Source organism: Myotis davidii, unplaced genomic scaffold, assembly GCF_000327345.1.
Source record: "Myotis davidii unplaced genomic scaffold, ASM32734v1 scaffold185, whole genome shotgun sequence".
NCBI lineage: Eukaryota > Metazoa > Chordata > Mammalia > Chiroptera > Vespertilionidae > Myotis > Myotis davidii.
Genome location: NW_006297811.1, coordinates 2002227 through 2016442, shown reverse-complemented (window position 1 = coordinate 2016442; position 14216 = coordinate 2002227). Strand labels below are relative to the sequence as shown.

Here is a 14216-nt window from a genome sequence, read left to right as displayed (position 1 = left end):
TTATCAAAGGACAAAAAATACCAAAAAATATATCACAAGGCTATTTTCCAGAGCAAGGGCTTAAGTTTGTCAATAGAAAGGGCCCACTAAGTGTCAAGTATAATTAATGGAGGAATAGCAGGGAAGCTACTCCAAGCCACATCATTGAGTAATTTCTGAACACCAAGGATGAAGTTTCCAGAAAGAAAAAAAGGAAGTAGTTGGGCAAGGATTAGGAATTAGAACTTCACAGCAGTGTTGAAAGCTAAAAGATAATGAAGCCATACCTTCATAATATAGAAGAAAAAAGATTTTTAACCCAGAATAGCATACACGGACAAACCATGAATCAAGTATGAAGATAACAAATACATTTCTGGAAATAACATGATTTTAAAATATAGATCGCAAAGGTATATTTTCCTTAGGAATCTAGCATAGGATATTTATCACCAAAACTAGGGATTCAATCTGAAGAGAGAGGACATGGGATTTAGGAAACAGATTATCTGACACAGGAGAGCAAGATAAAGAACTCTCAGGATGAGGGATGTGCAGCGGGCCTAGAGAATAACAGCCTGGGGTGAATCAGGAGGAGAGAAGATTGCAATAAAGGCGTTTTCAGTTGTAAGGTGAAACTGATAAATTTTTTTATTTGATCACATGAAACAAATAATCTTGAGACAAATCACTTCATCACATGGGAAGAATTAGCTAAAGGTGCTCGGAAAATTAAGCACATGAAAAAGAAAGCAATTATACACTGCCGAAAAACAGAAGACTGAGCAAGAAAGGAAACATTGCCATTGTATCATTATGATCTCCATAGTGTAAACACCGAATATTGATTTAACCAAAAATCTTTATGATGTAATATATAAGTATATTTGGGGGGGCAAATGTATGTTGAGGGTGGTGTGAGGTTATGTAAGAGAGATTCACCTCTACTTTGAAAGTAAATTAGTAGGACTCCACTTTCAAAAACAGTGCTATAAAGAATAGTTCCATTCTGTAGAAAACAAATACAGGACTGTACAAATCCAAAACTTTCAGAGCAGTCGCTGGAAGACCAGAAGGAAGCAGTGATTTGAAGAATGATTTAGTTATGAGAAACTGCTATTGCTTTTGCTTAGAATGGCAAATTGTACCCTTGTCTCTTGGGGGCATTGCCATGCCCCCTGCCTCAACTTGGGCAGGAAGCACTCAGCTTTTGGTTTACAGGTAGTAATTTTGGTTGCAGGAGAAACTGAAAATTAAAGATAAAATATTTGGGAGCATCAAGGCCATAGAAGGGCTGAGATGCCACCTTCTTCGCACAACTCTGGCTGACTGCTAAACTATACGTGCATGCAATAGGTGCAGAGAGTTCAGTAAGAACTGAAAGCTCGGGGAGACCTGCCGATTTGCTGTACCCCGGATTGCATTCTTCAATCCTCATACAACTTGAGCAGCAGAAGGTGGGAGCCTTACTGGCTTGAGGTGTTTGAGCAGAACTTCTTCCCAAATTTGCTGACAGCTAAACGATACAAGTACAGTACATACTCTCCAGTGAACCGGCCAAACAAAACTGAGTGGAGTCATGAGAGGCTACACACTGTGGAAAGACATATTTCACAGTGTGAATCTGGGCTATATCTATAAACCAGTAACCCTTAAGAGAGCAGAAGACAATCCAGAATTGCTGCAATGTATTCCATATGATGTCTTACTTCCATCTAGAAATTGTAGGCAAAGAGATAGAACAGAGTGATTCATACTCAAGTAAAAAAACAGAATTCAGCCGAAACCGGTTTGGCTCAGTGGATAGAGCATCTGCCTGCGGACTGTGGGGTCCCAGGTTCGATTCCAGTCAAGGGCATGTACCTGGGTTGCGGGCACATCCCCAGTAGGAGATGTGCAGGAGGCAGCTGATCGATGTTTCTCTCTCATCGATGTTTCTAACTCTCTATCTCTCTCCCTTCTTCTCTGTAAAAAATCAATATAATATATTTTAAAAAAAACAACAGAATTCAATAAACAGGTGCAGAGTAAGCACAAATATTAGATTTAGCAGACAAAGGTATTGAGCAGCGATTATAAATATGGCAAAGAATTTTAAAAAGCCTCGAGTGAACTAAGGGCAAATCTCAACAAAATGAAAATTTAAAAAGAAGAACCAGTTGATAATTGCAGAGCTGACAATTACAGTAACTGTAAAATCGTTGTTTTAGCTAAGCCACATATTTGAGATGACAGAAAAAAAAATCACTGAAGTAGATTAATAGAAATTAATCAACCCAAAGAACAGAAAGAAAAAAGTCTAAAGCATAATGAATAGAACCTCAGAGATTCGTGGTACAATCTTAAGTTTTTCAATAAATGTGTAATTGGAGTCTCAGAAGGTGAGGAGAAAAACAAAGGTTAGGGAAAAAAATTATAGAAGAAAATGGCTGAAATATTGGCAAAATTCCTGAAAAATATTAACTTTCAGATCCAAGTACTGTAATGAATTTCAAATAGAATAAACAAAAAAGAACACTTCACCCAGGCACATTATAATCAAACTGATAAAACCTAAAAGTGAAAAGCCCTGCCAGTGTGGCTCAGTGTTTAAGCATTGACCTATGAACCAGGAGGTCACAGTTCAATTCCCGGTCAGGGCACATTGCCTGGGCGGGCTTGATCCCCATTGTGGGGCATGCAGGAGGCAGCCAATTGATGATTCTCTTTCATCACTGATATTTCTATCTCTCCTTCTCTGAAATAAGAAATATATATTAAGAAAAAGCTAAAGATGCAAAGAGAATATTCAGAGTAGCAAGAGCAAAACAAAATATCACATATAGGAATTCCAGGATATAATTGAGGCTGACTTATAGAAATATTGATAGCCAGAAGACACTAAAATGAGATATTCAAAATGCTAGGGAGAGGGAACACCTGTCAACTAACAATTCTGTACCCAGCAAAACTATCTTTTGAAAAGGAAGGCACAGTGAGGACATTTTTATATAAATAGATGGAAATAATGTATTACTAGCAGATCTTCTCTACAGAATATTCTCAGGAAAGTTATTCAGGCTAAAGTAAAAGATACCAGCAGTAATTGGAACCCACAGGAAGGAATGAGGAGCAAGATAAATGGAAATTTTGTGGAAATTACCACAAAAGCAAACTCAAAAGAGTTTAGCACAAAATTGAAGCCACCTTTTCCCTGCAATTTGCCAGTTCTCTAAAATTAGAACTGTTATTTTGGTTGCTTTGGGAAGTAAGGATAGAAATCAAAGACTATACAAGATGGGAACCTAGTAAGTGCCTATACAAAAATATGAGATGCTGAAGAGTCATATCTTAATAGTGAAGGTGAATCAAAAGCAGATCAGCTCTATGGAATACTTATCCATCCTTTGGGACTTTAGGATATTTCAGGTCTTGAACTTGGTTATTCTGCTTTGTACAGACATAACACTGTGCGCCTGGCAAAATCAAATCACTTATGGAGGAAGGTATCTTCACTGTAAAACATGTTATTCTCACAAAATCTGTCAAGTGCAGTGTTCACTATATAACCAAACATAAATAAGCAAACAAGTAAATTATTATTTGTTTCATCAATAAGAACAAAAACAGGAAACAATAGAAACAGACTTCTGTTATTGGAATTTTCAGATGTAAACTGTAAAACAACCATGCTGACTATATTTAACAATATAAAAGGCAGAATTGAGCTCAAAAGGAAAAGGAAACTACATTTGAAAAAGATTCACAATTGAATTTTTAAAAAATATATAAAAATAAAAAATATTTATATATATGTAACGTGTGTGTGTGTGTGTGTGTGTGTGTGTGTGTGTATATTATAATTGAGTCCTTGCTGGTGTGGCTTAGTTGATTGAGCATTGTCCAGTGCACCAAAAGGTCACCAGTTCCATTCCCAGTCAGGGCACATGTCCAGGTTGTGGATTCAGTCACCGCTCAGGGTGCATATAGGAGGTAACCGATTGATGTTTCTCTTTCACATCAGCATTTCTCTTTCTTTCTCCCCCTTTCCCTTCCTCTCTCTAAAATCAATAAACAAATTTAAAAGTAATAATAATAAATTATAATTGAAATGTAAAATTCAGTGAGTGGTTTAATGGCAGAGTAAGTACTATTTGGAGAAAGCATTAATGAACATAAGATACCTAAGTAAAAAAAAAAAAAAATCTGCAATCTGACACAGAGACAAGAAGGCATATAGGAGAGAGTAAGGGACATAAATTATACTCTGAGAAGATCTAACGCATGTTTAACCAAACTTCTAGAAAGAAAAGAGAAGTAGAATGGAACATAGGCAATATGTAAAGAGATAATTGTGGACACTTTTACAAAACATGGAGAACAAAAATCTGCAGATTCAAAAAGTCCAGTGAATTCTAATGATATGAGGCCCAAGAAAGATAAATTAAAACAAATTCATAGCTAGACACAGTGACACTAGAGAAAAATGAAAAGCAAAGAAAAAATCTTAAAAACAACCAAAGAGAAATGACAGATCACCTTCACAGGAATGGTAGTAACGGACGTTTGAAGAGAATGGAATGATAGTGTCAGTATGACCATAGGTCAGAAACAGTTAACCTAAGATTTCATGTCAGGTGAAAATGTCCTGATATGAAAGAATCAAGACAAAGATAAATATATTTTCTGACAAATAAGAACAGATATTTCACCTCTAGTGGTTTGGTTTCTTATTAAAAGAAATATTACCTCTAGAAGAAAGTGATCCCAGATAGATGGTCGAAATTCAAGAAGGGTCGGTAAAAACGTGATAAATATGTGGGTGACACTAAATTAATATTAACTGTATAAAACAACATTAATAATAACCTGTGGGATTAAAATTATAGGGTTAAATTATTTTAACAGCAGCTGGGGTAAAAGGAATCACTTCATAAAATTAAAAGGTTCAGTTCTTCATTTAATAAAATGACTTCAAAATAGTAAAGTGAAAATGAACTTCAAAGAAAAATAAATTCATTATGGCTCTAGATATATAATAATCTATTAAGCAGTATTGATTTTTTGGCCTTTTTCTGCATTGGGAAATTGAAAACATTTTTTAGAAAATATATTAGGAACAAATTTTATCTTATAAAAACAAATTATTTGGTACATTATTTTTAATGACTAAATAGAATTCTTGTCCCTAAATGTATAATTATTTATTTAACCTAACCATCCTTAAATTTTAGACATTTAATTTTTCAATATTTTTCTATTATGAGCATCATTATATGGATACATTTTTGGAGATACCTATGAGTATTCTTTTGAGATAAATTCTTATGGTATCAAAATATATACACATTTTTAAGGCCTCTGACAAGTGACTTTTCAGAAATATATAATTTTCAATTCTGACAACAGTCTGTGAATGTGTACCCATTTCTCTATGTGTTCATTAGTGCTGCACCTTATTAAAATTATTTTATTTATTTGATGCAAAAATAATTTCATTTTAATTTGTATTTCCTTCATTGCCAGTGAGAGTACATCTTTTTCATGGATGTTTAAATAATACAAAATGGTTGTGTTTATATTTATTTCTATGAGATATTTACTTTACTGTTTAAAATTTTCTGTAAACTAAGTAATCAGATAACCATATTTGATGGGAATTGTACTTTTATAAACTCAGTGAAATTTTGGGTAAATACTAATGTAAGGTTCACAGCATCTGTGCAAGGGCTTTAGGTACTTTAAAAGACTAAAAAGCCTTTTTCAGTGACTTCTAGGTTTGTAGCTACTCTGTAGAAATGCAGAAACCAAGCGACTAGTTTCTAGATAATAGGCCACAGCTGTGTGACTAATTTTTATAATCTTCCACATGTGTGAGCAGAGTCTTGCTACATCAGATGCACTTGGAACATGCTCTTCTGAAGTGACACCAAGCTGTCTGAAGTATCAGGGCTGCCTCCTTGTAGACATCAAGGCTTTATCTTCTTAAACTCAGTCACTTTTTAAAAACTTTTACAGAATTTTAATTTTACCAGTATATCTACTATTTAGTTTGAATGTCATAATTTGGGACCAACATGCCCACAATAAAAATACGGGGAGATTTTTTATGTTCTATTTTTTCTTTCTAGAAACCATTAAGTTTTATATGACAGAGGTGATTATGCAGTCATCTGAGAGAAATTTTCCCATCATACCAAGGTACAATAGCAAATTATATTTATTCTGTAATTTCAAATGTAGGAAAAGATAGGTACAATGGATTACTTGGGAATTCATTTTATTTATACTTCTCTTTATTTGGAAAGGTTAGTTGGACCAAACCACACTTGTAAAAGACTTGAGGATTTATTTATGATTTGCTTACATGATGTTATAGACAAATGTGCTCATATAAATCTAATTCAGATTTTTTGTTTCTATGTGCCAGATATCCAAGGTCTTATAACCTAACCATCAATAAGTTTTTGAATAATTATTTTTGGTTGTAATTTGATGTACTTAAAATTTGAGACATGGTTCAGTTTCCTAATGTTTTGTGTGTGTGTTTTTAAGTGGAACTTAGCCACTAAATCCATTAGTGTTTCTTTTCTTCAAATTGTTTTAGTTTGCAAACAAAAGTTAACTATAGTATACATGTCTTTATTTTAGTTCATTATTGATGTCTAATGATTTTGGCAATCTAAATATAACCCTAATTTAGGGTCTCATATTATTCTCCTATAAATGCTTTCTTAGGTACCTAAGATCTGATACTTTAGCAGTGGTTCTCAACCTTCTGGCCCTTTAAATACAGTTCCTCATGTGACCCAATCATAAAATTATTTTTGTTGCTACTTTATAACTGTAATATTGCTACTGTTATGAATCATAATGTAAATATCTGATACGCAGGATGGTATTAGGCGACCCCTGTGAAAGGGTCGTTTGACTGCCAAAGGGGTCGGGACCCACAGGTTGAGAACCACTGCTTTAGGGGATCCAAATGAAAATATTGTAGATAATGCTGCCTAATGTTTGGGAGGAAATGCCTGGCCTTTTTAAACTTAGCCATTCACTGTTTAATGTGCAGCACAAGTGGAACATTGACTTGCCTGACATACTTTGTTTTTTGTTTTGTTAATTCTCACCTGAGGATGTTTTTCCCATTGCTTTTCACAGGGAGGGAGAGGGAGACAGAGAGAGTGAAATATCAATGTGAGAGAGACACATCCCCTGGCTGCCTCCCAAATGTGCCCCAACTATGGGTAGGGGGCTGAATCCACAACAGAAGTACGCACCCTTGACCGGGAATCAAACCGACAACCCTTCAGTGCAGGCTGACACTCTAACCACTGAGCCACCGGCCAGGGCTGACATACTATTTTTTATTCAGTTAGGTTTGGGGTGGAAAATGTATTAAGGATTGGAGAATAGGATATAAGAAGACTAGAGCAAATACATTAAAATATATTAAAATCCACATTAGCACAGGTTGTGAGGGAAGGGGTGGCATATAGAAGAATCTGGCATGCACGTGCCTCTGTCTTTTAGGTACCCTGTGGGTATTTTTGGCTCATCTTGCCATTTAGAGTTATTATGAGAGGCACATTGTGAAAATTTATTTCGTTCAAACAGGTCTCAGTTTGTGCAGAGCACTGTCGCTCAGTGCCTAGTGGAACTCTCCTCTGCTAGAAGCACTTTTAGATTCAGTGTTCAAGGTCATGACAGCAAACCGTACGTCTTGGTAAGAAATTATTTCAGCTTTTTGTCGCCCTAGTAACACAGGGTCTCGTAATTCTTTAGTTTTTGTCATTCTTTTTTTCTTAATTCTCAGGTCTAGAAAACAGTTGATTTAAAAAACGAAGATTTTTTAATGTCAGCTTAATTTTAATACCAGTTTAATTCACAAATAAAACTTCCTTAACTTAATAACAAATGATCAAATGCTTCTATGTGCTAGATACTAGGGATATAGAAAGAAATACAACCTGATTCCTGCTCTGTAGAAGCTCATAACACAAAACAAAGTTTTCACTCAGGTTTTAATGTTTTTTCTTGGTCAGTATAACAGAATTCTGTTTCTTTATTTTTCTATTTGATACTCTTATGAATTTTTTTGTTTGTTTCATGGTAAGAAAACTTAACATGAGACCTACGCACTTCACAGATTTCTTTAAGTATGTTTTTATTGATTTTAGAGAGATGCAGGGAGCGAGAGAGAGAGAAGAGAGAACCATGGATGAGAGAGAAACATCCATCAGCTGCCTCCTGCACATCCCCTCCTGGGGATTAAGCCCGCAGCCCGGGCATGTGCCCTGACTGGTAATTCAATCAGCCACTCCTGGTGCATGGGATGACGCTCAAACAACTGTGCTACACCAGCTGGGACACTTCACAGATTTTTAAGTTCACAATACAGTATTGTTAACTATAAGCACAATACTTATAGCAGGTCCTCATTTCTCACTCCCCCAGCCCCTGGCAACTCCCATTCTACTCTCTACTTCTATGAGTTAGACTATTTTAGATTCCTCATATAAATGGGATCATTTTTTTTTTTCTTTTGTCCTTCTGCGTCTGGCTTGTTTCACTTACCAAAATGTCCTCAAGTTCATCATCCACGTGGTCTCATATTATAAGATTTCCTTTCATTATATATATGTGCCACATTTTCTTTATTCGTTCATAGATGGGCATTCAGATTGTTTCTACCTTTTGGTTTTGGTAAATAGAGCTGCAATGAAGCTGGGGTCTCTTGTTTCCCAAGGTGGGACAAACCCTAGGTATCATATCCTTGTGGGACCAGGCTGAGCCAGACTCCAGCTGAGTTCACATCCTTGCCTGGCTCCTCCCTCCGCCTTATCCTGTTTACATTACTCCCAGTCTCCTGAGAGTATTCCCTGATTGAATCACATGCATTCAAATCCCCACTCTTCCACCAGCAGTGTTTGGGAATATCCATCCAAAGCCCTCTTCTGAACTGGCGGTATCAATCTTCTTGTATTTGCCAATCTGATAAGTAAAAAAGGGTGGCACACAAATTTTGCATTTCCTTATTGCTAGTTATATTAACATTTTTATATGTTTATCACTTATTTCTCCTGTTAATGCTGTTCATATTCTTTGCCTGTATTTCCATTGGGCTGGATTTTTAGAAGTGCTATGTATTATAGACAATAACTTTGTTGTATGTGTATTAAATACTTCTTTCTAGCTAGTTGTCTTTTTCTTCTTTTTTTTTCAAACTTTATCATGTTGTTTACGAAGGTTATACTTTGAAAGACTAACCTTCCTTAAAAATTATATAGATGGTTCTCTTATATTTTTTCTGATATTTTTATAGGTTTCTTTTGTGTTTGTTTATTTGAGTGGTGATATGACATAGGGGTAGGATGGTGATATCCTTATACTTGGACTTTTCTCTCCTTATCTTTAGCTATGGCTTTTAAACTCAGACAGTTTGGTGATTGAATCTTTGGTGAGTTCCAGAAGTGTCAAAAAGTTTCCCTTGTTGGAAGACATATTGAAGACAGATTCCAGTTCTGCTCAGAATGCTGTCAAAGTCCTCTACCAGCCATGCATCAAAAGTAGGAATGAAAAGTAAGTTGTGCTCTTGTTTTCTCATTTCACATTATGTTTTAGTTTCTGTTGCCATGTTGGTGTTAAGAAATTAATGAATTAAATGCTACTGTACCACTTCCATACTTGAAGCTTTTTGGAGTCATACTCCTAAATGTTATCCTTTCAGAGTAGATTGAATTATTATAGATGATTCATGCTAATGTGCAGAAAGCTTGCTTTTACTGAAAACAATTGGTCTTTTTCTTATAATGTCAGCTGTCTCTACATATGGCTGCAGTACTAAATCAGACTCAACAACTATGAATATTTACTAGTACTGATAAGCAGTTTCCAGGCATTTGGGATACAAGAGCAAATAAAACACAGTCCCTGCCTCCTTGAGTTGTCATTCTAAGTGCGGGAAGGCAGATCATAAACAAAACAGGCAAAAATATCAAAGATTAATGTGGCCCTTACTATGAGACCAACTCTCATGTAAGAGTTTCTAGTTCATTTAAGTCTAACAGCACTCTGTGGGTAGATACTATTATCACCCCCATCTTCAACACTAATAAAAGAGAAAGATGCAAATTGACTGTACCTTCACGATGCCCACCAGCCAATCAGGTGTGTGTATGCAAATTAACCCAACAAAGATAATGGGTTAATTTGCATACACAGGCACTGAGCAGCGGGTACGAGGCGGGGCCGCTCCGGGCCTCTGGGCAGCGTGTGAAGGCAGAAAGGCAGCTCTGAGCCGGAGCGAAGGCAGAAAGGCGGCTCTAGCCTGAGTGAAGGCGGTGCCGGCAGCCAGGGGAAGGAAGGCCCATTCTTGCATGAATCTTTGTGCATTAGGCCTCTAGTTTAGCGATAAGGATGCTAAGACACAGGTGTAAATAGCACAGCTAGTGAATATAAAGCTAGGTGAGGTAGTTGGGGAGTGGTAAAATGGGCGTGGGGAGGATTTTCATTTTATATTGAAAAGGCAAGGATGGTTCCTCGGATTAAGATGATATTTAATTGGAAAATTTGAAGGAAGTTAGGGAGTGAGGTTTATTGCTGGGAAGAGCATTCCCGGCAGAGGAAACAGAGTCTTCTTATTTGAACAGATTGGAAGTTATACTTGTCCTGTACTCTAAAATGGGTTCCATCAAATTTGTACCAGGAACAGATAGGTCCCAGTCTTTTTCTGGGAAGTAAATAAGAAAATTTTAAAAATCATTGCTTGACTTTGAATTATGCAAGCAATGTAATTCATAAAGTATTCATACAGTAGAGACAAATATGAAGTCAAATATGGAAGTTCTCCATCCTTTCTCCTTCCAGAAGTAAAAAGTATGTTGTGTATTCATCCTTTCCTTTTTTCTGTTATATTTTGACATAAGTTGAATGGTACATGTATTTTTTTTACACTTAAAAAACCACTGTGTCTTGGAGATTCTGTCTATGTCAGTGCTCAGCATTTTATGAAATGGATGTACTGTAAATATTTAATCATTTTTCTGTTGATAGATATTCGGGTTGTTACTTTTTGCTGTTGTAGTTAGTACTGTCCTGTGTGTGTTGTACATTTATTTTGTGATTATGTGTACTATTTTTGTAATAAGGATTTTTAAAAGTATAACTGCTGAGTCAAAGGGTATGACATTTAAATTTTTGATAGATAATATCAAATTGTTTTGCAAAAAGATATTATGGATTTATATTTCCAACTGAAGTTTCTATAAATGCCCATTTTCTTGCACCCTGATTCAAACTGCCATTTAGATTTTTGCGCATATGATGCCAGTCTAAATGAAATAGGTTCACTTGACTATCCTTGTGTTTTATTAATGCATGATCAGAGAATGAGGCTTATGTGTGTTTGATGGTTTGGGAACTTTGTTTAGCCGTGTGTGTGTGTGTGTGTGTGTGTGTGTGTGTATTCTAATACATAGTAAACTTTTAAGTTGTTCATTGATTATATTCTTTATTCACTAGTGTGAATGTATGTCTGTGTGTGCCTTTACATATTTAGATTTATTTAGTCAAGTTTATTAAAACCTTTTAAAATCATCTTTTTTTATTTATTTGAAATGTGAATTTTTCAGAAGAGTGTGTTAAATCTCACTGTGAATATGGAAAAGTCATTTTCTTCTGGTTTTGATAACGGTTTTTGCGTTATAGGGGTGGGCAGAAGTAGATTTGCAGCTGTACGTTAAAGCTCTGGGTATTAAGAAAAAGGAAGTGGGAGTAGATTCAGTTATGGTGGTGAACTTTGTGTTCATTATTATGAAGAATCTTCGCACTGCCTTTCCTGAGGAGTGTTACAAGGATCATTACACCTGTCCCATTATTTCATTCATTCCTAACAAATCTCTGTGACATCAGAAATATAATGACTATTTAGGTTGTGTTCTCTTGTATTTGATTAGTGGACTCTTTATTTTTTAACTCCATATGTCTTGGGAATGAGTTGACATCCAAAGAATGAGTTTGATTACTTTAGTTTGCCTGTTTCATATTCTTTTGTTGTGCTTTTCCTCCAGCTACTGTGTGACTTGGTCCTCCTACCCCCCAAGGTAGAAGGGGAATTTTGCCAAGTTGTGTAAGCATCCTGTGAGTTATTTACTTTTGTTTTCTGAGGACGATAGTTTCTTTCTTTTGGGGCATGACTGAGGAAGCCGTAGATTCCCTGGCATATTTTTGGTGCATGGGTTGGTGCATTAACTATTTTAGTCCAGTTGGCTAGAATTTTTTCTAGTGGAAGTATGGATTGCCAGATGGCAGTCTAAAAGAGGAAAATAGCAAATGTAACTAGGGTTTTATTTCCTTGAGCATTCACACAAAAAAGTGGCAGTAATATTTTTAGAATGTTCTTTCTTTCTAGCAATAGACACACATATCTCTTAACATTTTGAAATCTATTTTTTAATCTCTCCTTCCCTCACCTACAATTACCCTACAACTCACATTCTTTAGTTTGCATATCAGATTTAGATACTAAATATTACCTTTTTAGCTTTGGACTTAAAGTTAACTTTTGCAGTTTAATCTGCCAATTCATCAGTTTATCTGTGTCCTCATTCTCTAGTCTTGGGGTAATTTTCCCCTCAGGGGACATTGGCAGTGTCTGGAGACATTTTTGGTTGTTACAACTTGGGGGTGGGAGGCGGGGGGAGGGGCTACTGGCATCTAGTAGGTAGAGCCAGGGAAGCTCTTAAACATCTTACAATGCATTGGAGACCTCCTACAACAAAGAATTATCTAGCCCCAAATGCTGATAATTTCAAAAGTGGAGAAACCCTAATCTAGATTATCTCCTAAAATCCAGCTGAGTCTATCTTATCCCTCTGGGTGTCACAGCCCAACATTTTCTTGAAATTGTACTTAGGCCTGCAAAGAAGAGAAATTTTACTGTGGCATGAGCCAAAATCTCTATAATCTTACATGTTAACTTTGTTAGAAAATGTAATATAAATGTTTATTATTACACCTTTCTCTTTTTCTGTTAGGGAAACATGAAGAATAGATTTATTTTTATTAAATGATGAATTTTATAGGTATCAAGTCCTTTGTTCTCATATTTTTAAGAGAAAAGAACGGGGAATGTAATCATAAGTGTAAATAAGTATTGTTGTAATTGCTGTTTTTTAAGCTAAATTGAATTCTCTTCATTGTATAAGTTACACAAGACCTAGTAGTGCTATTTGTTCTTCCCACCTTTTTCAAGAGATATCCAATTTAAGAATTCAGAGCATTTGAACTTAGAAGACCTATTCTATGTTCTTGTATTAATAGCATTTTCTTGCAAAATATATTGAGGGAGGAAATGTTAAAGGCATATTATATTCACCCCTAGTTGTAGTAGAATTTAGAGATTATATTTTATAAACTAACTAGGTTTCTCTCTGTTGGCTATATATAGGTAATTATTGCTTCTAAAACAGAAGTGTTATTTTTGCCCTAAGACAGTCATCATTATTGCTTTTTCTAATGAAATAAAAACAATTATAACCCACATCCATATGCATTTCATATGTATAAAATAGTATTAGTGGTTGTTTTTATTTGTGAAGTTGTATTTCTTATCTTTTTATTCTTTTATTTCAGCAAGAAGATTGAAATTCTGTGTATTCATTGGGATAAAAACCACATAACATAAAATTTACCATCTTAACCGTTTTTTTTAAGTCTATAGTTTGATAATGCCAAGTATATTCACACTAGAGGCCCACTGCATGTACACTTGGCGGGGAGAGGGGAGGGTCCCTCAGCCCGGCCTGCACCCTCTCGCAGTCCGGGAACACGCAGCGAGTGGGCCTAAGCTGTCAGTCGGACATCCTTAGTGCTGCTGTGGAGGCAAGAGAGGCTCCTGCCATCGTCAGCCATGAGCCCGGCTTCTTGGGGCCCTGCCCCCTGCCGGTCATGATCGGGGCCCCAAAGCTGGGCTCATGGCTTCTGGCTGAGCATGAGCAGCACTCCCCCTATGGGAGGACACTGACCACCAGGGGGCAGCTCCTGCATTGAGCGTCTGCCCCTTGGTGGTCAGTGTGCGTCATAGTGACTAGTCGTTCCACGGTTTGGTCAATTTGCATAATAGCCTTTTATTGTATAGGATTGTTGTAAAATATACCTCCAGAACTATTTCATCTTGCAAATTTGAAACTCTACACTCATTAAATACAACTCTTCTCTTCCCACTTTCCACAATCCCTCTTATTTTTTGTTTTTAT

At 36.1% G+C, this 14216-nt stretch overlaps 1 protein-coding gene across 1 annotated transcript in view; it reads left to right on the top strand.

Moving 5' to 3' along the window:
• The window catches only part of UBE3D (ubiquitin protein ligase E3D), a 138591-nt gene that overhangs the window by 34298 nt on the left and 90077 nt on the right, over positions 1-14216 (top strand). The window contains exons 6-8 of the mRNA XM_015570296.1: positions 6090-6159; positions 7576-7684; positions 9377-9540. Coding sequence (XP_015425782.1) covers positions 6090-6159; positions 7576-7684; positions 9377-9540 — 343 coding nt within the window. The remainder of the gene's footprint in view (positions 1-6089; positions 6160-7575; positions 7685-9376; positions 9541-14216) is intronic.